Source organism: Macaca fascicularis, chromosome 9 (genome assembly GCF_037993035.2).
Source record: "Macaca fascicularis isolate 582-1 chromosome 9, T2T-MFA8v1.1".
Lineage (NCBI taxonomy): Eukaryota > Metazoa > Chordata > Mammalia > Primates > Cercopithecidae > Macaca > Macaca fascicularis.
In genome coordinates, this window is record NC_088383.1 from 125750378 (window position 1) to 125777068 (window position 26691).

At 49.1% G+C, this 26691-nt stretch overlaps 1 protein-coding gene and 1 pseudogene across 7 annotated transcripts in view; one reads left to right on the plus strand and one right to left on the minus strand.

Moving 5' to 3' along the window:
* HSPA12A (heat shock protein family A (Hsp70) member 12A) overlaps positions 1-26691 on the minus strand; it is a 181727-nt gene that overhangs the window by 64197 nt on the left and 90839 nt on the right. For 2 of the 7 annotated variants that reach the window (XM_074002854.1, XM_045361602.3), the window contains exon 1: positions 8570-8711. The exons of the other annotated variants lie outside the window; for them this stretch is intronic. In XM_074002854.1, coding sequence (XP_073858955.1) covers positions 8570-8609 — 40 coding nt within the window. In that variant the 5' untranslated portion in view covers positions 8610-8711. Of the gene's footprint in view, positions 1-8569; positions 8712-26691 lie in introns of those variants that run through there. 7 annotated transcript variants of the gene reach the window in all.
* Positions 12915-17287, plus strand: LOC102115965 (large ribosomal subunit protein uL18-like; annotated as a pseudogene).

Consider the following 26691-nt stretch of genomic DNA (forward strand, 5'->3'; position numbering starts at 1 on the left):
TTAAACGAACACTCATCCCACATCAAATATAAATACAGACAGTCCTCAACTTAGGATGATTCAACTTACGATATTTTCAACGTTTTTATAGGTTAACAGGGACGTAACCCTACTGTAAGTCAAGGAGCAGCTGTTCAAGCATTTCTGCTATAAGGGAGCATATTTTCCTACAAATCTTCACATTCTACAAAACCATACACTAAAAATAACAGGATTCATGAGGAAAACAAGGTCAGTGTACATCACTCCACACCCGTGGAACCTTGCTACAGGAAGCTTTCCAAAAACAATAACGGGGCACTCACTTCTTAGGGGGGCACTCACTTCTTAGGGGGCCATTCTCATCAAAATGCAAAACTCAGCAGGGCACAGTGGTTCACACCTATAATCCCAGCACTTTGGGAAACCAAGACGGGCGGATCACTTGAAGTCAGGAGTTCGAGACCAGTCTGGCCAACATGGTGAAACCCTGTCTCTACTAAAAATACAAAAATTAGCTGGGCATGATGGCATGTACCTGTAGTCCCAGCTACTTGGGAAGCTGAGGCACAAGAATTGCTTGAATCCAGGTGGTAGAGGCTGCAGTGAGCCGAGATTGTGCCACTACACTCCAGCCTGGGCAATAGAGCAAGACTCTGTCAAAAATAAAAAAGCAAAACCCATCCAGGGTGTCACCCACACACCCCCACCCATCATTTTGTTATAGGGACAACATCTTCACAGCTCCTTCATCTGCCCCCTCAGCTGCCCACAGAGCTTCAGGGCATGGAACAATACTAAAACAGCCCTGACTTACACTAAAGGAAGTTGCGTCTACAGATTTTCAGCTTTTATTTATTTTTTTACTTTTTTTATGTATTAGCCTTTAATCATGAAAAAAGTGCATCCTGGGCCGGGAATGGTGGCTCACGCCTGTAATCCCAGCACTTTGGGAGGCCGAGGTGGGTGGATCACGAGGTCAGGAGATCGAGACCATCCTGGCTAGCACGGTGAAACCCCGTCTCTACTAAAAATACAAAAAATTAGCCAGGCATGGTGGCGGGAGCCTATAGTCCCAGCTACTCAGGAGGCTGAGACAGGAGAATGGCGTACACCCAGGAGGCGGAGCTTGCAGTTAGCCGAGATCGAGTCACTGCACTCCAGCCTGGGCGACAGAGCAATATTCCGTCTCAAAATAAAAAATAAAATAAAATAAAATAATTAAAAGAAAAAAGTGCATCCTGATCTATCAAAGTGCAAACATACTGGGAAAAATTGAGAATGTGCCAACACAACTTTTCTGAATACCATCATTCTTCATTTATCACTTGTAGAAACACATGTTCTAGCACAACAAACAAATAATTGTAAGTGTCAGACAATCATTGGACACTTGCAGAAAGTCTTAAGAAATGAGATCTAACCTACAAGTTGTTTTAAAGCATAATATAGTTTTCCAAAGTTTGTAGTTTTAATATTTTTGCCAAGCCAACTCTGTTAGATTAAAAATAACCACACATTATTTGCAGGTCCTCTCACTAAGAGGTGGAGGCAATTTCTCCATCCCTTCTATCTGAGCTGGCTTCAAGACTTGCTGTGACCACCAGGATACAGCAGAAGTTTTTTATTTTATAGGACTTTCCAGGAAGGCCTCAAAAGGCCTTGCAGCTTCCCCTCTCATCCTCTTGCTGCCCTGATGCCACCACATAAAGAAGCCTGAACTTGCCTCTTGGAGGATAAAAGACCATGTGGAGAACGAAGCCCAGGCGACAGCCAGCACCAACCCCCAGACCTGTGAGTGAGGTCATCTTGGACTACCCAGACTAGTTGAGCCATCAGTGTTGCAGTCACATGAGTGACCACAGGGAAGACCAGCAAAACAACCACTCAACAGAGACCTGCCCAGAGAATCATAAGCACATAAAATGACTATTGTTGCCAGGCACAGTGGCTCATGCCTGTAATCTCAGCACTTTGGGAGGCTGAGGCAGGAGGGCTGCTTGAGCTCAGGAGTTTGAGACCAGCCTGGGCAACATAGTGAGACCCTGTCCCTATTAAAAAAAAAGAAAAAAAAAAAAAAAACCCAGGCATGGAGGTGTGCTTTTAGTCCCAGCTACCCACAAAGCTGAGGTGGGAGGATAGTTTCAACCCAGGAAGCAGAGGTTATACGAACCAAGATCACGCCACTGCTCTCCTGCCTGGGTCACATAGGAAGACCTTGTCTTAAAATAATTTTTTTTTAAAGGCTATTGTTTTAACCCATTAAACTTTGGGGTGGTTTGTTACATAGAAAAAGCAAATATAATGTAACATTTTATAGACATTTCAGTAATTTGTTTAATGCATTGATTGTTTTCTCTGCTTGGGAGCCAATAAACCTTTTTATTCAGATCTCAATGAGTCATGGGCCCCTCAGAAGGGGCTAAACCAGCCCTGGAAGTAACAGTGTCTCCAAGGACCCTACTGAGATTGAATAGATGTCAAGGGTTGATCCACAATCCAAACTCCAGGGAGGCAACATGCAGCAGATGCACGAGGAACCTGACCTAATGTACGACACGGAGGAGGAACCATTTCCAAACTTCAGACAGCTCCTGAGGGTGACAGAAGACTCTCCAACACCCCCAAACCTAGGCAAGACTCCAATCTTTCTGGCTACGAGAGGCTAGATAATAGCCCCCTGGAACCAATGAATATGTTATCTCCCATGGGAAAACGGAGTCTGCAGATGTGATTAAATTAAGGATCTTCAGATGGTGAAACGATTATGCAAGTAGGACTTATTAGAGGTCCTCATACAAGGGTCCTTAGTAAGGGAATAGGAGGAGGATGGGAAGAGTCAGAGAAGGGATGTGGCAATGGAAGCAGGGGTTGGAGTGATGGGCTTGGAAGATGGAGGAAGGGACCACGAGCTAAGGAATGGTGGTCACTTTGAGAAGTTTGAAAAGGCAGTGAAATGGATTCTTCCCTAGAGTCTCCAGAAGGAATACAGTTCTGCCAATACCTTAGTGTTAGCCCAGGGAGACCCATTTTGGACTTATTCCTGACTTCCAGAAATGTAAGACAATAAATTTGTATGGTTTTCAGCCATTAAATTTGTGGTAAGTTTTACAACAGCAATAGGAAACAAATGTACTGGATAATTCCTTCTGCCTACAAGAATGTAACTTGGACAGTTATTCACAATAACAATAACAGCCAATAATAATTGTTCATATTAATTCAATGTCTACTTCATGCCCGGCTCTACTCTAAGTGCTTTTCATGTAAAAACTCATTTAATCCTCATAAAGACCATATGAAGAAGAGACTGTTATAATCCATCCTTTACAGATGAGAAAAACTGAGACTTTATGGGATTAAGTAACTTGCCAGGGTCACAGAGCAGGTCAATGACACAGCACAGATTTGAAACCAGGCAGTCTGGCCCCAGATCTCACATTTAACCGCTACACTTCCCAAATCAAGCTAACAATGATAATAAAATGACTGGAAGTTACTGACAGCCCTCTATGTACCAGGCTCACACCTAAGCTCTTTACAAATACTCTCTCATTTCATTCTCCCAGCACCCCAGTGGAGCAGGGATTATTAATCGTCCTTGTCTACAGCAGAAGAAACAGATGCAGCAATGTTAAACCCAGATGTTACAAGCATCTGAGTCCAAAGCCCAGGTTTAACTGCACACCCTACTGCCTCCCTCATCCCTCTTGAGGCCCAGATGGCTGAGAAGACAAAAACAAGGAGCGCGACCACATAATTCACCTTCCAAACTGAGATGCTTAGAAGGTGAAAGATATCACTATTACTAATTTCACTAGGACAAGAGGAATAAACTAGAACTATTTCAGCAATCCAGGACATATGGCCACCCTAAAAATAAGGGGACTAAAATCAAGGCACAAACTCTGCAGATCAGGATTGCCCGGAAGGAGTGCCATGGAGCAGCTGCCAGCCCCACAGGACATCTGCGGCTGCCAGGTCACAGTCAAGGCTGGAAGAAGAGGGGTGGTCCTGGTAGAGCTCAGAGCAGCATCTGCAAAGCTGCAGCCTGGGAGTCATTTGCAGTAACAGGAACGCAGCAAGGATCGGCAGGGCCCGCTTCAGTGGGGCGGGTTTCAATTCTGAGCACTGTCTGCGCTTCCTTGGTGTCTCCTTGCTGGCCCTGCTCTCTCTTGGGGATGCCCGGGCCCGGGGGTGCCCGCAGTGGCAGGCGCTCACTCATTCCCTGCCACATGCTGCTCATTCATTAAAAGCCCCTGATTCCTCCCTGCTGTTCTAATTATGCACAGCAGTAATAAAGATGCTTTCTCCCTTACCAAAGAGGCCTATTTATATGAGAAGAGAGCATTTCGCCCCCACAAGATTGAGTTGTCACTCCAGGCCTTGTTGGAATCAAAGCAGCTTCTCTTCTGAGATTGTCCAAGCCCTGCCTGACTCCCCTCCAGCTTAGCCCACTCCTGAGCATCCACATTACCAGGAGTGCCACTGCAGAATGGGCAAGATGTAGACGCCATTGCCCTCTGCTGTGTTCCCTCATGTCTTGCTGACTGGTACTCAACAAAAAGTAAGACATTTATTGAACACCTACTAGTGTCCTTAGTAACAATATGGAAATGAAACACATAGTCCATGCCTTTCTCGGGAGAAAGGGAATTGAGAGAAACAGCACAAGGTTTTAGGCTCCATGGCTGACTCATATCCCAACTCCAGCATTCACTGGTTGGGCAAGTTAGTAAGTTTCTCAAAGCCCCTAATTGACTTATCAGCAAAATGGGGTAATAATAACAGCCTCATAGGGTTGCTGGAGGAGTCAATGAGATACAGGCATATAAGGCTGGCACATGGTAAGGGCTCAACAAACACTAGTTGGAATTACCAACCATTAAGTACCAAAAGCTTTGGGACCACACAGGCAGATCTCATCCCGATGGATGAGCCCAGGAAGGCTTCCTGAGAGGTGATACCTTAACTGAGTTTTGAAGGATGAGTAGGAGTTTGCTAAACAAAGAGAGGATGTCCCAAGCTGGGAGAACTGCATGTGTTGAGGGCCAAAGGCGATCACAGGGCTCTGGGAAACACAAGACACTGTGTGGGGACACACACAGAGGGCATGTGGGGACCACCAAGGCTGCAGACACAGACACTGCAGCAGGTGTTGAAAGGGAAGTGGATCCCACGGCCAGAACCCTAACTGGCAATGCCCAGAGCATCACCTTGACCTTTGCTTTATTCCTTTGGGGGCTATAACCAGCGCCCTGTCACTGCCATATACAATTTGGTGGCTGTAGGAAGCAGGGCAGCCACTCTCTATTAGCTGCAGGCCTACTCAACACAAGTTGCTGAGGGCCTATGACATGTCAGGCACATGCCAGGAGAGGCTGTTCAGCTTGACCACCTGGGGCCTGCATCCCATGGCCTAGGTCCTTACCTTTACTCCGCCCTGTTCCAGCTGTGCGCTGCCAGGACTGTCAGCTTTTTCCTCTGCGAAATGGGGATAATGGGGTGCCCCTCATAGTCATTCATTCAACAATAAATATGGGTCAGGGCTAAATGATATAACTCAATATTCCCAGGTTTCAGCATACACTAAGTCCTCAATAAATGTCAATGTTTAAAATGTTTATTTTTATTCAGATGAACCTCCAGGATGGCATCTCCAAAGCCCAATGCCAGGCCTCGAGAGATACCCTCAGCCCAGGCAAAACTGCCTGCCCACATCCCTCTCCTCGAGCCCCTGCCCTGCAAAAAATGACTTGGTTTCCACTCCCCAGGCCTAGCCCTGACTTGGTCACCATAGGAGCTATCCCTGTCTGAACCACTCTGTCCACTCCCAATTCATCTCACCATTATAGGGCTCCATGTGTCAACCCACTCAGGTCAATGGGGAGGGGGCAGGATCATCTCAAATTTTGCTGTCCAACACCCAGACCCTCAAGTGTGGCCCTTCAGATTTTGTAAATTAAGTAATTTAAACATCTTATTAAGAAAATTTGCAAACATACACAAAGTAAGCAGAATAGTAACGAACCGCCACTCCCCATCACCCAACTACCACATTTTGCCATTCTTGTTTCATTGGCACACACCTCTGCCCACTCCCCACCCCACCCCAACTGCACTTGTTGGAGACGATTTCATGGCCAGTCTTTCTGACACCACCCCCCAACACCACACCCTTCCCCAACCCAGGACTCCCACTGCTCACAAATCCCAACAGTGTGATATCTGTGGCATTCATTCTTTTGCACCGAAAGCATTCTGGAAATCCTTCCCGGGAAGCACAACCATTTTTATGTCCTTAATAGAGTGGTAACCACTGCGCATGTGCATAACGGCTGTATGCACAGGTTGGTGCCCCGGAATCAGTTGGCCTGGGTCCCAATCAACACTTCCCAGATGTGTGACCTTGGATAGGTCACTTAAACTGTATTCAGATTTCCCACCCTGGAAGGGGAGAATGCTGGTAACAGGTTTGTTGTGAAGCTTTAAAACAATAAAATAATGCATGCTGTTTTCCCAGCAATGACGAAACCTTAGAAATAGGTGTGGGGGTGGGGGGCAAGCCAACTCTGCTCCTATGCAATACTATTCACATCCTCCATTTTACAGATAAAGGGAGAGGTGCCCAGAGGCACGGTGAGCAGTCAGGGACAGCTCGCTCATCAGGTCGGTCTCTGTCCTAAGTCCATGCACCTGGAATTCTCACTGGCCACCTTGAACTGGAGATGACTGGAAGTGAAGAAACAAATACTCCAGAACAGACCCAGAGGAGCGGTGGCAGGTGGCCCAGCACACCAGGTATGGGCGCCCCCATCCTGGATGGGATTTCTCCCAGCACTGTGCGTGTGTATATATATATGTGTGTGTGTGTGTGTGTGTGTGTGTGTGTGTGTGTGTGGTAGGATAGGGGTGCTGCATTTGATTCACAAGACAAAACAGTATTGGGAAGGGTGTGGGGAGTGGGTACACATTCCTGCCCACTTCTGATTTGACAAATCCTATGCCCAACCTTGCATTTGATATCATCACCCACTCTATCCCAGCATGAGACGCAAGAAACTGGCTCACTAATTCTCAGGGGTTAGCAATTCAACGACCCTACTTATCGTCCTAAAAAAAATTTTTATTTTCTGACTTAAAGGAAAAAAAGTAGGAAAAAAAAAGAGTCAATCCAGTTGCTGAGTGACAGTCAGACAAAGACAGCTGCCAGTCCATTGCCTGCGTTCGCCAGCTGAGGAAGAGTACAGGCGGGGGCAGACTGGGTGTATGTTTGGGGACCTGGGCTCTCCACTGCCTCTTCCTGGAGTGAGCCCTGTCAGGATCCCCCACCCCCCATCCTGCACTCCCCCACCACTGCAGTGCCGCGTGGGGAGGCACCTCCCTGATCCGCAGGAACAATGGGCTGGGGTGGGGGCAGGTGCGGCTTGGAGTGCAGCAGAGGGTGGGGGCCTCGGGCCCAACAGCAAGACAGGGAACGCGGCGCAGATGGTGGCTGTGCTGCCACTGGACTCAGTTTCTCCAGCTTTTGGGGCTCCGCAGAGCCAAGCGCTCGTTTGGTGGCTGAATCTCCCTTGCGTCCGGGCATTTTAATTTCATCCTCGCAGGCGGCTTGCCTGTCGCTCCCGGGAAAGCTGCCTGGGCCGCGCTCCTCTCCCCGGCGGCCGCTCCGGCCGAGGCCCTGCAGGTCAGGGACGCGCGGCGCCTCCATGCGCCCAACTTTCCCCACTTGGGACCCACAGGGAAACAGGAATCCTGGCCAGTCGGGCCCTCCGTAGGAGAAGCCTTGATTTACAGCCCTGGGCTCCGAAACCTGCTCCTCCTCTTCCCGCAACCCCATTCTCCGTCCTCTCCGGCTCCCCCACCCTTCGGAGCCCTAATCACTCTCCCCAAAGAAAGCGGCCCTAGCACATCTGCAAAATGCGAGCGTCTGTCCTCCGCACTGGGTGCCTCCTCCTGCCCCCCGCAAGGAGGGGGCCATCGAACCCCCGCCGCTTCACCCTTCCCCAGCCCAGTGAGTCCCTGGGGATGGGCGGGGAGGTGGGTGAGAAGCCCTTCGGCCGCAGCTGCAGCCCCCACTCCTGGCGCGAGCGTCCGGCCGGGGTGGGATAGGGCAAGGGAACAGGTCCAAATTTCCGATTTCCCCAAAGCTCCCACTCCTGCCTCGCTGAGTCACGAAAATTAGCCGCTGGGGTCACCCGGCCACCCGGCGGCCGGCCCTTTACCCGCCCAGCGCCGGCCTCCGCAGCCCATCGCGCGGGGGCTGCACACGCGGGGCGGTCCTCAGCCGCACGCGCGACCGGCCCCGCAGGAGGCGCCACCCGAGGCAGGGACCTACCAGGCGCCCCAGCGGGGGCTGCGGAGTCCGCACCCTGGCGGGGCGCAGAACACGTGACCCACGGGCCGCCTCCGGTCCCCCGGCCCCCTGCCCCGCCGCTGCTGACCCCGGCCCCGCCCGCCAGAACTGGATGCAGCGCGGGCGTCCCCACTTTTCCACGGCGCGCGACGGGGTGCGGGGCGCAGGGCCGAGCGCGCCTCCACCCTCCCTGCCCCGCCAGCCGCGGCCGCAGGACCCGCAGCCTGCGCTCACCTCGGGGCCCGTCGCTGCCGCCGGCCTCCTTGTCCGCCATGGTCGCGCAGCCCTGGCCCGCGAGGGGAGCCTCCGGCGCAGCGCCCGTGCCCGTGAGGGTCTCTGTCCGCGTCCGCGGCGGCGCTCGGGCCGTGTCTGAACCGCCGGGCAGCGGGAGCGCTGCTCTGACGCGGCTGCCGCCGCAGCCACGGCTCCTCCCCGGGCCCCGCCCCGGCCCGCCCCGGCCCGCCCCGCGCCCCTCCCCTCCGAGCTCCGGCCGGCAGGCCGAGAAAGGTCGGGGGAGGCGGGCGGGGAACTGCCCGGTCCCGGAGCTGCGCTCCCCGCCCACCCAGAGAGGCCCACCGGGGCCGCCTCTCCTCTCCCGGCTTCGGGACCAAGCTGTCGCCCCGCAATCAGCCGCGGCGGGGGTGGTGGCGCGCCCGGGGCTGCGCGGCGGGAGCTGATTTCAGGCCCTCGGGGCCCCGCGGCGCGTCCGCTCTTTGGAAGGCACCGAATGGCCAGGCCTGGAGCCCTTCAGCAAACCCAGCGCGCCCGGCGCTCTCCCGAGGACGCCCGCGCCAGTCCCCACCGGCTTCTGTCTGTCCCCCAGGGTCCCAAGGGAGCGGCCCAGGACCGGCGCAAAGGCGGGCTGGGTGGACCCCGGCGCGGGTAGGACCCAGGCTGCAGACCAAGGACCTGCGCGGGGGCCGAGCCCGGGGCACCGCCTCCAGGCCGCCTGCGGGACTCCATGGCAACTCCGGACCCAGGGAGGTGCTTGCAGCGGAGGCTGAGTCGCGCCTTCCATATATGGGATCTCGCTGGGCCCTCCTTAGAAGTCTGAGAATAACGATATTAATAATGCAAGGCTTCAGTGGCGAATGATTCATACTCCCTGTCCCCGGCTCCTCCACACACACGCGCCGCTGGCACCTGTTTGGGCCTGGCCAGGACCCCCTGGGTCCGCGGTGCCACCACCCTGTCTTGGCAAACGAGGGCAGTAATAGGAATCCAAGGAGCACCGTCTCTGGGTCCTTTCCGGGTGCCTGGCACTGTGCTACCTGCCTGGTGCTTTACCTCTATCTCCTTTCTTCCCCATAACTAGTATTTTGCAGATAAGGAAACAGGATCCGCAGGGTTACAATATCGCACCCAGCAGGTGAGTCGCGGAGCTGGGATTCCCACCCGGCTGTAACCACCAGCATCCCTCATTTCCAGAAATGGGTGGCATTTCCCAAAGATCACCTAGGGGAGGCTTCATCGTACAACCCCGTTATGGATGACAGAATGGGCAGAGAGCTGCTGCCAGAGCCTGGAGACCAGGTGATGGTTGAGTGACAAGTTCAAAACACCAAACTTGTCTTCTGTCTGCCTGCATTAAAAATCTCAAATGTACAGTTCCTGGTTGTGTATGAAACCACAGTCAAGCTACTTAACCTATCTGAGCCTCAATATTCTCATCTGTGAAATGGGTGTAACAGGAGATCCCACTTCATGAAACTGAAGATTAGATGAGACTATGCATGAACATGCTTAGCTTGGGATCTAGCACATGGTAAAAATCATTAAGTCACTAATGGCTCCAGAAAGCCCTCCCTGCCTGTGTGCCTGCCACAGCCTGCCCACAGCTCCCCCACCCTCCTGTCTCACCCCTTCAGTCCAGGCTTTGTGATCTCGTCTGCTCCCACCCTGCTCCAGCTCCAGCCGCTCTGATTCTTCAATCCCTCTCACCCACCCCTGCTTCTCTTATGCTGGTATTTCAAAGACATGAAAATGTGCTTGATGCCTGGATCACCCGTCCCCTCATCTCACCACCACCAGCAACCTGAGAACCACTTCTCCTCCTCAGCATGAACTGCCCAACTCCAGGAAGGCTTCCCGGCATACCCGTGCTGGCCAGGGGGCCCCTCCTCAGTGTCCTCAAGGCACTCGTTCCTCCCCATCAGACCAGGGCATCAGGACATTGGCCTTGGCAGCCTGTCAGAAGCAGCAGAAACCCGCAGCCCCTGCGCATCTGCCTCCTGCTGCGGAAAGGCCTTGGGCATCACCTGCCCTTACAGGACTTCCAGCCACAGTGACATGAGGGTGCGTGAGAAGGATGTGAGGTGACATGCAGGCCCCAGTGCTGGGGGCAGAGAGCAGAACATTTTTGATTTGCAGGGGAGCATGAAAGGCAGCGCACACTCTGCCTGGGATTTGCCCTCAGGGTCTTCATGCTCATCACGCTAATTACGACGCGCCCTGCTGAGCACACGATCCCGCCCGCCAGTGAAGGGCTGTTGTGGTCTCACCTAGCTCTCATGGTGGCCCTTGCGGTTTTGCAGGAGAGGAAAGGGAAGCATTCAAAGGCTGAGGCACCTGTTCAGGCAAGCTCTGGCCATCAGCAGCAAGGCTGGGGTTCAAGGCCCAGCACGCCACATCAAGGAAGGGTTCCCACCTTCCTCCCTGGAGTCTTCTTCCCCAACAGCAGCCAGAGTAAAAGCATGTCATTCTCCTGCTACAAGGTCCTACACAAATTGGCCTCCTGATGCCTCAGTGACCTCAGCTCCTTCCAACTCTCCCGTTTCCCCAAAAGCTCCACCTCGCGGGGGTGGGGGGCTTACTCCCCAGGACACATTCTTCAAGAGAATCAATCACGTGGCTTGCTCCTCTCAGAACACTCTATCTAACTACGGCCCGCCCCCACTGGGAAGAGAGTCCCAGGAGAGCAAGATCGTGGACTGTGTTGCCAGCTCTGTATCTCTGTGTCTAGAACAGCACCTGGCACATGGCAGGCACTTAATAAATCCTTGATGCTGGGCCGGCTGAATCAGTAAGTGAAGCGGGAACAGAGCCCAGCACACAGACATTCTGCCGATCCCCGGGGTTCATGCCTTTCCACAGCCCCAGCTGTCTCAGGGCACGCCCAGACTCGTGGGAGGTTGCTCTGTACCAAGTTCCCTCAAGCTCTCCTCCAAAGACTCCTCCTCACAGTGCTCTCTGTGGGTACACTGCAGCACCCTCTATACCATGTCTTCTCTACGCTCCACACCCTCCACAGGCTGTGGACTGTGGTAGCAGGTGGAGAGAATGTTACACATCTCGGTTGGATACGCAAGTCCTAAAATGTGGTCCAGCCCAGAGCCACGTCACCACCTTCTAGTTCCCTTCCTGCTGGTCACTCCAGCTTCAAGGGCCTGCCCTCAGGTCCCCAAAGAGCCAGTGCCTCCACTGGAAGCTTATTCTCCACTAGTTTTGCCAGGTAACCAACCCTATCTCTTCCTACAGGCCTCAGCGTGGATGGCACTTCCTCCAGGACACCACCCAGCCCTCCAAGATCACATGAGGCCCCTCCTCGCTTCTCTGTGCCCAAACCCTCATGTGCTCCTATCTTAGCACTTATCACAACAACTCCGAGGCCAGTAATATTGTTAACCCCATTGTATAGATCATCAAACTGAGATACAGAAAGGTCGCTGAGCTCAGAAGCTGCAGTGCTGAGACTAAACCTCTGAGACAAGAACTCAGGTCTCTCCAGCTTCAGGTCACCCACCTCCCCCTCTAGCTGCCAGCTCTCCAAAGCGAGGCCAGCCATGTCCACATTTGGAGCCCCCAGACCCTAGGACGGTGCCTGGCCCAGAGAGCAAAACACTGATGGAAAACAGCGCCCTCAGCTTCAGGCCTTTCTTACCCTCTCTGGGATCCCGTTCACTCACAGCCCCACAGACATTTCCCTGCCAACAGACTCCCTCTCTGCTCTTCAGCCCCCAAACAAACCCCCACCACATCCATTCATGCAAGTAGAAGTCAGAGTCCAGAGGCAGGCCCAGCTAACCGCACCAGACTGCCAGGGCACCCTGTCACCTGCAATAACTGCCAACTGTGGAAAGGGCTGGACATGCTGCACACTGGACATGCTGAATCCTCTGGCCCCCAGCTCAGAAGAAACTGAGGATAATTGTTGATGGACCAGACGCTAAGGGGAGTGAGTCCCGGGGTATGCATCAGGACAAGGAATGAGAAAAGTACAACAGGAGGAAGCAGACAGAGAACATGGGGTCAGCTGGACCAGGGTTCAAGTGGGCTCAGCTGCTCTCTGTCCACCTCAGGGGACCTGGGACATACCTCTCTGGGTCTGCTTCTTCACCTATAAAAAGGGCCCAGTAATGATAGGTAACATAATTATGGGAGATAATATATGTAAAACATTCCATTTAGAGTCGGCCTATATATGCCACAGTGAATATGACTTATTTAATTTATATATTTGGACCACAAAAATGCCATTTCCTTGTATACATTATAAATTACAGAATGGATCTACGCAAGACTTTCTTGGCTGATAAAGGCACACAGAAGATATAAGTAGCTTTTTCCATTGTAATTTTTTTTCTTTTTAATGTTTTTGTTAAGCTTAAGAAACACTGATATGAGTTCGAATGTGAACTTTGACATAGGACACTGCCCGTCAAAGCTGCTTTGGACTTTAGGATATGCCACCAGAACCCTGTCCATGAACTGAATATCATAAAAGTGACTAATTTATAACAGGACCAAGATTCAAATTTGCTAAAGCAACATAAAAACTTGCAGAGAAAACCTGGGCAAATGTCAGCCTCCTTGACCTCCAACTGTCAGTGCATTTTAGAAAGCCAAGCTTACAGCTGAATCATGGTGGCCAGTGCATACATCCTCCCTGGTCTTTCAGCCCATCTGGTGTGAATCAGCCTCTCCATTAACATTCCAGAACAACCTTCACATGTACAATGGGAGCTGCTGTGCAACTCTTTCAGGGAAAAATTCAAGGGCCAGAGGAAATTATTGCTCCGAATATCACCATCACTCAGGACTGCAATGTAAACTTTAGAAATGCCTTCTCAGGTAATGGAAGGTTATCCAAATATTTTCCGTAAGTATTTCAAATAGCAAAGGCTCGTCTATGGTGAGTCTCGCAGCCGCATTCTCAGAACTGCTCAAACCCTGGCCCTGCAGAGCTGCTGGTTCATTAATAAGACGGGACATTCCGGAAGCCACATCTCAAGGAGGACAATGCAAAGTGAGACAAAGGTTCAGAGAAGAGAAACTGGCATGATCACGTGGCCAGGAGAGTTTTCACAAGGGCTGCAACTCACCAGACACAATGAGAGCCAAGGGTTTCATGTTATAGCGAAAAACGACTTTCCCCTTCTCCAGTCCACAGCCCAGTGCCTGGCTTGCAGTAGGTACTCAGTAAATGTTTGTGGATGGAATGAATAAACGGCCCAGTAAATAAATAATGGAGGTCGGGCACGGTGGCTCATGCCTGTAATTGCAGCACTTTGGGAGGCCGAGATGGGCAGATCACTTGAGGTCAGGAGTTTGAGACCAGCTAGTCAACATGGTGAAACCCTGTCTCTACTAAAAATGCAAAAATTAGCTGGGAATGGTGGTGCATGCCTGTAATCCCAGCTACTTGGGAGGCTGAAGCAGGAGAAATTCTTGAACCTGGGAAGTGGAAGTTGTAGTAAGCCAAGACTGTACCACTGCACTCCAGCCTGGGCAACAAGAGCAAAACTCCATCTCAAAAAAATAAAAAATAAATGAATAATAAAAATAAATAAATAATGGAGTGGAAATATGGGCTCAGAGATACTAAAGCTCTTGTTCAAAGTCACACAATTAGTGACAGAGCTAGGGTCAAACTCCAGCCTCCTGACCCGCAGCCCAGTTTAACCCTTGACCCTCGTTGGCCTCTTCTGCAAAATACAAAGTGGAAGATAGCTCGTGCTAGCTGTGATTACTTGGTGATGACTCACTGGGGCATGTATGCACAGTTGTGTGTGTTCTTCCTGGTAGCAAGCCTGTGGTCACAGTATTTGCCTGGAGGAGAGGTGCAGGCAGCACCCAGCCGAGGAGAAGGAGACCAATGACCTAGAATAAGGGTGTTACCTAAGCCAGGGGTCTGAGAGCTTCAACAGCAGTGTCCAAGAACAATGCTTGCACAGGTCTCCAAAAACACCAAGAGTTAGGAATGTACGTGTAAGTTACCATCCTCATTGCTACACTTCTCAGGGAAACCAGCACTTTTCTCAGTGGCTTCTGCAAGAGTGAGCCCAAATATTGTCTATCTTTGGGTCACTGGATGTATTAGTCCATTTGCACACTGCTGACAAAGATATGCCCGAGACTGGGAAGAAAAAGAGGTTTGATGGACTCACAGTTCCACATGGCTGGGGAGGCTTCACAATCACAGCAGAGAGTAAGAAGGAGCAGGTCACATCTTATATCTTATATGGATGGCGGTGGGCAAAGAGAAAGAGCTTGTGCTAGGGAACTCCTCTTTATAAAACCATCAGATTTCATGAGACTTATTCACTACACGAGAACAGCATGGGAAAGACCTGCCCTCGTGATTCAATTACTTCCAACGGGGTCCCTCCCACGACATGTGGGAATTGTGAAAGCTACAATTCAAGATGAGATTTGGGTGGAGACACAGCCAAATCATATCACTGGGTTCCTGGTGGCAGCCCTGTGGGAGCTGGGACCAGTCACTTGTCCCTGGGCCTCAGTCTCCTTGTCTGCAGAGCAGACCCAGCTCCTCTCCCTGCCTTACCCCCTGCTGTCTGCTCTCCTACCTGTGTCATCCCACTGATTCACCTTGAAGGGCGGCTCCTGAGAGGGGCGCTCCCCACCCAACCTGTGGTTCCACATCATATTATGCCACTTCATTTCTCCACGGTACTTATAAACTTTAAAGTCATTTTGCAAATCTGTTTATGGTGAGCCTTCCTCACTTGCTGGGCTCTTCCTACCAGCAGTGGTGAGAATGAACATTGATCAAACAACTGCTATGTGCTGGGCATCGCTCTGGGAACCTCACATCCATTGCCCCATTTATCTTCACGACCATGCAGATGAGAGAACTATACTGTTAATGTTCCCCATTTTACAGGTAAGGAAACTGCGGCCCAGAGATTACGTACTCAGCTGTCGTGACCTAAGGAGAAAGGGACAGAGGAAGAATTTGCCCCATGGCATTCTGAGCTCAAGAACACGTATGTCTCTGTCATACCTCCATCTGGGTGCAGCGGTGTCCCCAGCTCCTAGCGCAGCACCTGGCATATGGCAGGGCCTCAAGACACGTGTTGAATGAATGAACAAATTATCAAATTAGAAGACAGAATTACAGTTCACAAACCACCCTCACATCTCTCCTCTCGCTTGAATCATGTAGCGGCACTGAGAGGGAAACATCACTATTCCCCAGTTTTTTAAGATGAGAAAACCAAAGGTCCAGTGAGACCAGGAGCAAACTTGCCTGGAGGTGGATTCTCTGTGGACGGCTTTAGCTATTTTGTTTCTTTCCAATCTTGTGCCTTATTTAACAGTCGTAGGCTCTATGTCTAGCCAAAGGTGCAAGTCTCTGTTCCGGAGGATGGGGTTTGTTAAAGTTGTCAAGAATAAGGCCTGCTTTAAGAGATACAAAGTGAAATTTAGAAGACAAGAGGGTAAAATGGATTACTGTGCTTAGAAATGCTTGGTGATACAGGATAAAAATAAGTACAACACACCCAAATACAGGATGATCGCTCACATAACTAACACAGAGAGCGTCTGTCACATTGCTTATGCCTGTATGGAAGGGGATGTGATAGTTTGTGTACCTTATGCTCATGAGCTACCAAAACATGATGTGAAGGTTGGCCTGACAAATTATGCTGTGGCACATTGTCCTGGCCTGCTGCTGGCCTGCAGGCTTCTCAACAGGTCTGGCATGGGCAAGATCTATGAAGGCTAAGTGGAGGTGACTGGTGATGAACACAATCTAGAAAGCACTTATGGTCAGCCTGGTGCCTTCACCTGCTATTTGGATGCAGGCCTTGCCAAAACTACCTCTGGCAATAAAGTCTTGGGGGGCCTTGAAGGGAGCTGCAGATGGAGGCTTGTCTATCCCTCATGTTACTCAATAATTCCCTGGTTATGATTTTGAAAACAAGGAATTTAATGCAGAAGTGCATCGAAAGCACATCATCGGTCAGAATGTTGTGGATTATATGCATTTCCTAACAGAAGATGATGAAGAGGCTCACAAAAAGCAATTCTCTCAATACATAAAAAACAGCGTAACTCCAGGCATGGAGGAGGTATAGAAGAGAGTCATGCTGCTATGCAACAGAATCTAGTCTATGAGAAGAAACCCAAGAAAGAAGTTTAAAAAAAGAGAGGGGCAGGGCGCAGTGGCTCACACCTGTAATCCCAGCACTCTGGGAGGCCAAGCGGGAGGATTGCTTGAGCCCAGGAGTTTGAGACCAGTCTGGGCAACATAGGGAGACCTCATCTCCACAGAAACTGAAAGTTAGCCGGGCATGGTGGCGTGTGCCTGTCATCCCAGCTATTTGAGAGGCTGAGGTGGGAGGATTGCTTTAGCCTGGGAGGTCAGGGTTGCAGTGAGCTGAGACCGTACCACTGCACTCCAATGTGAATGACAGAGCAAAATGAAGAAAGAGGAAGGAAGAAGGAGGAGGAGAAAGAGGAAGAACATGAACAAGAAGAACAAGAAGGAGAAGAAAAATGAGAGGAAGAGGAAGAGGAGGAGGAGGAAGAAGAAGGGGGAGGAGGAGGAGGAGAAAAGGAAGAAGAGAGAAGGAAGAAGAAAGAAGAACTAGTAGTGGGTGACAGTGGGGAAACTGTCCCAAAATGTCCCTTGCTCAGAAGAAAGATCAGGCAGCTCAAAGGAAGATGTGCTTCCTCAGAGCTCAGGATCAGGCTGCTGAGAGCTAAACTAAACAACAATTTTCCATGAAGATTTTTCAAATAAAGACAATGAACTTACGGACCAACCAACAAAAAATAAATAAATAAGTAAAAATTAAAGTTGCATGTACATTTTGCATTCTATTCCACAATATATCTGTTTTCTCAACAAAACTAACATCTTAGATTTCCATTACTTGTTTCTAAAATGTTTTACTGTGAAAAATTTCAAGCATCCAGAAAAGCAGAGAGAATGCTATAATGACCCCTCAGGTACCCATCACCCAAATTAATTTTTAAAAATCAACTCTAAGTAAAATTGCTTTCCCAGGAAAAAAATAACAGTTGCTATCATTTGCACTTTATGTGTAAATATGCTGACATGGTTTGAATGTTTGTCCCCTCCAAATCTCATGTTGAAATGTGACTTCCAATGTTGGAGGTGGGACCTGGTGGGAGGTGTTTGGGTCATGGGGACAGGTCCCTCATAAATGGCTTAGCACCATCCCCTCGGTGATGAGTGAGTTCTCAGTTCACTGACTCTTCCTCTGCTCTCTCTTGCTCTTGGTCCTACCATGTGTCGTGCCTGCTCCCCATCTGCCTTCCACCATAATTGTAAGCTTCCTAAGGCCTCACCAGAAGCCAAGCAGATGCCAGTGCCTTGCTTTCTGTACAGCCTGCAGTGCCATGAGCCATTTACACTTCTTTTCTTTATGAATCATCTAGTCTCAGCTATTTTTTTATAGCAACACAAAAATGGACTGACACATATGCTTACTTAGTTTTCACAATTCTCCCTCTAAGAAGTCCACACTTATATTGGCCTCTATTTCAGATGGGGACATTGAGGGTGGTGAGGTCAAGTCACCTGCTGGAAATCTTGGGGCTAAAAGGGGCAGAGCCAGTCTGCTTAACCACCAAGTGGCCCTGCCAAGAGCCTGGAGGTTAAGCAAGTGCTTTAAAACAATTCAAGGAAATGGGGCTATGTCCTCTTTCTTTGAGGCCTAAAGTTTGCATTAAAGTCATAAAGTCATATGTTTCTGGAAGTATCCCACGGCAAGTCAGGCAACACACCTGGTCATCCCTTCATCCTCCCCTCATTTATTCTCTTTCAGCCTCTCCCTCCCTTATTCATTCTCTCTGTCAGTCATTCTCTCCTTTCATCAGACACATGCTGTCACATAAAATCTAACCAGACACAGGCCCAGCCCTCAAGAAGCACTCAGACCTTGTGAAAAAGAGAGAAACAAACATAACCAAAATTCAAGGCAGACTTCAACCAGGACCCTCATGTATGAAATTTACAAGAAAATTTCACCTATCTTCTGCTTCAGGGAGCAAAAGGGCAGGGGGCAGGGAGTGCAGAAGTTAAGGATGTGGGTTGGGGAGTTAGATTATACTTGCTCCATCCCCGCCTAGCTGTGTGGCCTTGAGTGACTCATGTACCCTCTCTGATTCACTTGTAAAAGAAGGTTGACATGAACCCTCTTATACTAGGACCATTGGAACATTTCCTTAGATAATGCTTAACCCAGTTTCTGCAACAAAGGAATCTCTCCATCAATGTTAGCCATTATAACTGGCCATTACCTATAGCCCACTCTCAGTAATGACTCCTGACCTGCCTGAGTGAGGCAGGAGCTTTGTAAGAGAATGTATGCATTTGCAAGCCAGCTAGGATGTTTTCCTTAACAGGAATTTTCTCAGAAAGTCTGTAAATCAGGAAGATAAAAATTCTCAGCCTTCCCTACTCAGCTGGCCAAGGTATGTTGACTACGTGTGGGAAGTACGATCTGGTGGTCAGCAGAGCAGGGACAAAGACGCCCTGTTGTTTCACAGCCTGGCGCTGGCAAGCTGGTATGCTGGCACAAATTCCATGATCTTGCAGGGCAAACCCACGGGCAGTGGGGCCAGGATGACCAGGGCAAGGCCTGTGGGCTCAGACAGGGCTGTGTCCCATTCAGCCTCTCTCCAGGACATCCCTCTTCCTGGGTAAGGACCAAGAGGACCCCGAAAAGACACCTGGCACACTGAGCATTTCACTAGCTGCAGTTATCACTATGATCAGTGGTGAGATAACACCCGACCTGGGCTCAGGATCCCTGGCTCCAAAGGTTCTGTCTTTTGCTGTGTGGCTTTGCACAGGTCACCTAACCTCTCTGATGCCCAGTCTCCCCATCTGTACAATGAGGACAAAAATCACACTTATTCTTCCTGCCTCATCCTGCCTGTCATAGACCTGGAGTGGAATCCCAACTTTGCTGCTTCTTAGTTTGTGATCTTAGTTATTGAAAGCCTTATTTTCCTCATCTGTGAATGGGAATAATTATGGCACCCACCTCCCAGGGCACAGATTCCATGATCCTGGAGGGCAAACCCCTGCAAAGAGTCTGAAAGTAAAGTAAGCGTTCTAAAAGAATTCAAGGAAATGGGTCTATGTCCTCTTTCTTTTGTGAAGAGTAAGTGAGACGAAGCGTGTAGAGTGTGTGGTCTGGAGTCTGGCACGTGGTACCCGCTCCAGGATAGAGAAAGGAGCTCCTCGGTAGAGAAGGGCTGCATCACTAGGAGTCTAATCATATGGTGCTTGCTCATTTTCTGCTGGGTACTAAGTCAAGCACCCAGCTACCTCATTTCACCTTCCCAAGAGAGCTGGCCTCATGTTGGGGCAGGAGCAGCCCTCGTAGGCAACACGGTGGAGACATGGGCTGGGCCTTCCTCTCCCCACTCTGGCAGGGGTCAGCTACGTGCAATGTAGTCACCACTGGCTACACAGCCAGGCAATGCCCCCAAACTGCTCCACCGAAGTCCTTCCCAGGCTAGCAGTGTGGTGGAAGGGAGGAGAAGGAAGTGGACTCTTCCCTAACCAGCCTGTACCTGGACAGTCTTCACTCATAACAGACAGAAAACACACTGTGTTGACCCATCCCCCCTCAGCTCACTGCGAGGATGGAAAGTCCTAAGATCCGGATAAAGATAAAAGGACCAAATAAAAGAAAATTACTTATTTCATCCCCCAAAAGGTTTGTTTTTTTCTATGTTTCCTATTTTGTCTAGTATCCTGATAAAGTTCTAAGTTTAGAGCAAAAGAAGAATTAAAGAAAAAAATCAAAATATTAAACTGTTTAAAAGTTAAGTTTCTGGTTTTTAGAAACTAAGAAAATTGGGGATAAGAAGAAAAATAGACACCGAGTAGGTTGCATCAATGTGATCTAACAGGTATGTAACGTGCATATGAGCCTAAGTGTGGACATGTAAATGCATCTGTATCTCTGAGAGTCCAAGAACTAAATACTCAAAAGTCACAAAGAAATATGATCAAGAAGAAACATACAGATAAATAAAAATATGAACAAAATGACCGATCTCATCAGTAATTTATTTCTGTGTGTATATGGTTAGACACTTATTAAACACAGGGTAGGTTATAAAACAATAGAACAATAACATCTAATAATGAGATCACGGTAGAGTCTATACTTCCATACATACATGGATGGAGCCATTGTAAACTAAGGAGTTGCATACTTTGGAAAATCATATATGGTAACATTTAGAAAACGCTGACCAGTTAATCCTTCTCTTAGAAATTATGTCAAAAGAAAACAACTATATTTATCCATGTATTATTATTATTATTATTATTTTTGAAACGGAATCTCACTGTGTCACCCAGGCTGGAGTGCAGTGGCGCGATCTTAGCTCACTGCAGCCTTCACCTCCCGTGTTCAAGTGATTCTCACAACTCGGCCTCTAGAGTAGCTGGGATTACAGGCGCCTACCACCATGCCCGGCTAATTTTTGTTATTTTTACTAGAGATGAGGTTTCACCATGTTGGCCAGGCTGGTCTCCAACTCCTAACCTCAAGTGATCCACTTGTCTTGGCCTCCCAAAGTGCTGGGATTACAGGTGCTAGCCACTGCTCCTGGCCTATTCATGTATTTTTAAACGTTAATTGATCCCAGGAGTACAATTAAATACAATTACAAACATAAATATGAAGGTGGTGGCCAGGCACAGTAGCTCACATCTGTAATCCCAGCACTTTGGGAGGCTGAGATGAGCAGATCGCTCGAAGCCAGGAATTCGAGACCAGCCTGGCTGACCTGGTGAAACTCCGTCTCTACTAAAAATACAAAAATTAGCCAGGCATGGTGCTGCATGCTTGTAGTCCCAGCTACTCAGGAGGCTGAGGCATGAGAATCGTTTGAACCCAGCAGGCAGAGGTTGCAGTGAGCCAAGATAACGCCACTGCACTCCAGCCTGGGTGAAAGAGTGAGACTCCATCTCAAAAAAAAAAAAAAGGGGGTGTAGTAACATGAGAAAATGTCACTTATTAAGTGGGGGGTTGGGGAAGAAGCTAAGTGCAGTGGCTCACGCCTGTAATTCCAACACTTTGGGAGGCCAAGACGGGCAAATTGCCTGAGCCCAGGAATTCAGGACCAGCCTGGGCAACATGGCAAAACCCCAATCTCTACCAAAAAACAAACAAACAACAAATACAAAAATAAAGAGCCAGGCATGGTGGGGTACACCTATAGTCATATCTACTTGGGAGGCTGAAGTGGGAGGATCACCTGAGCCCAGGGAGGTTGAGGCTGCAGTGAGCTGTGATTGTTGCACTGCAGCCTGGGCAACAGAGCGAGACTCTGTCTCAAAAAAGAAAACAAAATTGTAAAAGCAGAAAAATCATCCGTATATAATGATGATGACCACTAAAAGTATGCATACGAACAGCTCCTAGCCTGTAGAAAGATCAAACAGTTGTGCTAAAGTGGAAGGATAATGAGGGAGGCTTTGTTGCTTCCAGGTTTCCTTTAAGGCCTTAGAATCTTTTTCTATCTCCCTCTTTCTCTGAACTCTGCCCGAAGACCGATGCCTCTCACTTCCAGGGAAGGGTGGGGGGCTGTATCTAACTCAACCGTCACTCTGGCTCTTGCCATTTGATTTGGTTCCTAAATTGTGTTACTCTTTCTCGAAAATGTAGCTCTCAAAACAAACTGGCTGGTGTGCTTGTGAGATCAGAGACAGACAAGCTCCAGCAAATACTTGATTCGAGAAAACACATTACACTGTATGCTGGGGCCAAGGAATTTCACATTTGGACAAGAAATGTCAGTCCCCACAAAAGGCCTTCTGAGGCCCCCAGAGTGAGCTCAGAATGGCTGCCCTTCCCTGAGCCTGCTCGCCTTGGCACACAGGCACCCCCTGGGCACCGGCCCATGTGGGTGGGGCTCATTCTACCCCCATAACCCAAGGCCTGCCGCCACCTCTCAGCCTGTTCTGAATCTCGTGCCCCTTTGAGAATCTGATAAGTGCTTAGACTTTGCAAACCGTTCTGAAGGGTTTATAGATCTACATGGTGGGAGTTCATTCATTCATCCATTCACTCATTCACTCATTTGTGCACTAAAACAAGCACGGATTAAGGGTCTGTTATGTATTAGGCCACAAGGATAAATATAAAGGTGGGAAAACACAGTTCATGGTCTTCAGTGGGAGATGAAAAGCAGGAGAATACAACTTCCAATGAATTGAGGGCGGGCCAGTCCAGGTATAAAGTTGCACCAATATCAAAAGCTAATATTGAACTCTTACTAGATGCCAGGCATCCTTCTAGGCCTTCTCCAAGGAGTATGTGACTCATTGTGGATTATGTTTAATTCACTTGATCTTCCAACAACCCTAGAGACAGGCAATAGTATTATATTCATGTTACAAGCTAGGAAACGGAGGCACAGGAAAGGTTCAATAACTTGTTTAAGGATGGTCAGCAAAAAAGTTGGAGACCTGGAACTCTTACCACTCTGGTGCTCAGACTGGTAACCAAGCAGCCTCTGCCACAGTAGGCTTAGCTGGGGGAAATGGGGGATGACCTGCAAATGGGAGAAGGCCCCCAGGACTCCTGGAGTTCTCTCTGTGAATTGGCATGTTAGTGTTATGGATTTTGCCTGTGTCCCAGGAGCTGGGTTAACAGCATGAGCCTCCCAGGGAGAAGCAGCCCTCGCATGGGCCGACCCCTCCAGGTCCAACTGACAGGTCTGATGATCAAAATCCAGACACCAGAAACTGTCCACATAGGGCAATGCTGAGTGTACCCATGTAAACAACCAGGCCCCTCTCCCAAGGTCACCTGACTTCCCTCCAAATGCCCTTCCCTTCAACAGCAAAGAGTGAGAGGGAGGATCTCCAGAATTACATTCACCATCCACACATGGCAGGAGGTTGGACAAATGCAAAATCGCCTGGAGACAGAATGTCTTTCAGGCTGAAACCGGGAAGAAAGAGAGGCAGTGGAGGTCAGGGTTAAGAGTACCGGCCTGGGTGTGATTTCTTGCTCTGTGACTTTGGGCACTGCTTGGTACCTTGGTTTGGTCACCTGTAAAATGGGGATAATAACTGTACCTACTTCATGGGGATGTGATGAAGACTAAAGGCGTTCATACATGTGCAGGGACAGTGACAACACGAAAGAGCCAAGGATTGTCAGTTGCTATTGATTAGAGACTGAGCAATCTATTAGCATGGCCACATCCAGATAAATACAAATCTCATCTATTTCTCTACCTATGAAATATGTGCGTACAAAATATGTGCATTTAAAAGACTAGAAGGCAATGCACTAACATATCAATAGGAGTAGCCTCTGCATAGTAAGATCAGTGACTTATTTTTTTCTTCCCACTTCTCCACCCCCACAACATTTTCAATAGGTAACATGTTTTTTCTTTTATAATAAGAACAGGATCAGTAAATGATTATTTAACATCCACCCAACAGAAGTGGGACAGGTGGTTTAGAAGCAGAGGACAAGGTTGGAAAGGATGTCTTAATGCTAGGTGCCTAACAGTGTTCAGGGAAGGTACGTCGATACATGGATTTCAGTCTCTTTCAGACCCATGTCCTGCCTTCTGAGAAGCATCGCTAGTTCTGCTCACCCTTGCCCCACACTCAGTCCCCTTTCACTCTGCCCATATGCAGGCCTCCTATTGGCATTGCCCTGTGACTTCTGATTGCCGTTTGTGAATCACCTACTATGTACCAAGCTCTGGGAGACTAATTCACTGGGTGAGCTCTGAGCTGAGGTCCAGAAAGCAAATGACTTGCCCAGGACCACCCAGCCAGGAGGTGGCATGGCTGGAAGTCACACCCACATCACCTATCACTTCAAGTCCAGAGCTCATCTTACTGGACAGCTCCATGATACAGGAAAGTCTTGGGTTACAGGAATATGAGGCTAGTGGGGATGGTTCCTGGTTTCCGGTTGGAATCCCTGCCTGTGGATCATTTGTGTTTTTGTGCACGTGCATGCATATGTGATTGTGTGTGCATTAAAATGCACTGTAAAGGGAGAGGGAAAGAGAGGAAGTGAGAGAAAAAGAAATTATATATATATCTCAAATGTTTCTCAAAGACTCTAAGAACGGATAGCAAAACACGGAGCTTTCTCAGGTTTTTTGAAGAATCAGAGAAACTGAATTTAAAACCAAGGAAATAAAGAGGGTGGACTCAGATGAATAGACAATAGAAAAGCCTGATCCTGTGGAATGCTCTGGCGTGAAAGCAGGCCTCGGCTGATTCTAGATCCTGGTTCCTGACAACAGAATCCTGGAAGTGCAAGGTCAGAAGGAACTTTAAAGGTGATGTTGATGCAGAAACCCCTTCTGCTGCACCCCAGACAGCCGGCTTGTTTCAGTATCTCTTTTGACTGGAACTCAGGACCTGAAGAAACAGCACATTCCCTCGTCTCAGAGAAATGTCAGCAGCTCCTCCTCTCATAGCTGTTTTCTCTTTGGTCTTAATTTCACCCATGGAGTAATGCAGAATAAATCTGCGCTTCTATCCAAGAAAGTTTCTGTAGCCATTAAGGTATCTCCAGCTGCAAAGAATCAAAAGTTCTAACTCAATAACAAGTCATTTCAGAGGTAGTTCTGTCTCCATCTCTGTGGCTCTGCCCAGTTTCACTGTTAGCTTGACCTCAGAAGGTCAGCAAGATGGCAGCTGCCCCTCCCTGTGTGTTTTGGAGCCACTCAGTGTCCAGAGGAAGAAGATGTTAATATGTCTTCCTGTGGGTCTTTCTTCCCAGAAGCCCCCCAGCCGACCTCTCCTCACTTCCTATTGGACAGAACTAGATCTCATGACCACTCTGAAGTCTAAACCAATGATGGGCAAGGACAATGGAGTTACCTTAATTGGTTTAAGTGGATCTGGGCTTACCTCTGAGCTGGGGACAGGGTCACCTTCTGTGAGGATGAACAAAATCAGGGCTCTTCCATCAGGGAATAAAGGGGAAATGGATGTTGAGTAAATGACAGTGCCTTTGACAGCATCCAGTACTGGGGTTGCAGAGGGATAGAAGACATCTCCTCAGGTGCAGTTCAGTGGTTTGTGCTTGATATGGTTTGGCTGTGTCCCCACCCACATCTCATCTTAAATTGTAGCTCCCACAGTGATTCCCACATGTTGTGGGAGGGACCTGGTGGGAGGTGATTGAATCATGGGACTGGGTCTTTCCCATGTTATTCTCATGACAGTGAATACGTCTCATGAGATCCGATAGTTTAATAAAGGGGAGTTTCCCTGCACAAGTTCTCTTCTCTTGTCTGCCGCTATGTGAGATGTGCCTTTCACCTTCCACCATAAGTGTGAGGCCTCCCCAGCCACATGGAACTGTGAGCCCATTAAATCTCTTTCTTTTGTAAATTGCCCAGTTTCGGGTATGTCTTTATCAGCAGCATGAAAATAGACTAATACAGTGCTTACCCAGGATCCACTCATTCTCCTTCTGCCAGAGCAGCACCTATTTTTGCTCTGAGGAATGAGCTCCTCCTTGAGGCCCTCAGCCCAGGAACCTGTCCTCTTCAAGGCATGGTTAATCAGCTTCTTTGGTGATTATATGAGCTGCCCCATATCTTTCTAGTACATTCTTTTTTATAGCTGCAATAGCCAGACTCAGTTTCTATTACCTGCAGCCGAAGAACTCTAACCAGCCCATCAGACTCAAGGGCACTGAGAGCTCCCTGGTTCACTCTCCCGTGCTGGTAGCAGCCTAAGAACAGTGTGCAGAGCCCTGGAGTTTAGAACCCAGGATCAAGAGTCAGAAACTGGATTCATAGCAATCCTGTGACTAGCTGTGTGACCTTAAATAAGTCACTCCACACCTCTGATCAGTCAGTCCCTGGAATCTCCTGGTTCCCAGCAGGACTGGAAAGAAAACACATGAATGTGCCCTCAAACTCAAGACAACCCACTAAAGTTGGGGGCCGTAGTCATAAGCCATAATGCCCCATGTACTTGCTCAATGAATTATCAAATTCCAAATCACATCACTTCTCAACACCTCAGTTTTCTTTTTGTAAAATGAGAACACTAACAGCATCACCCAGGGTTTTTGCGTAATTACACAGAACGATATTTGTGAAAGTACTTTCTA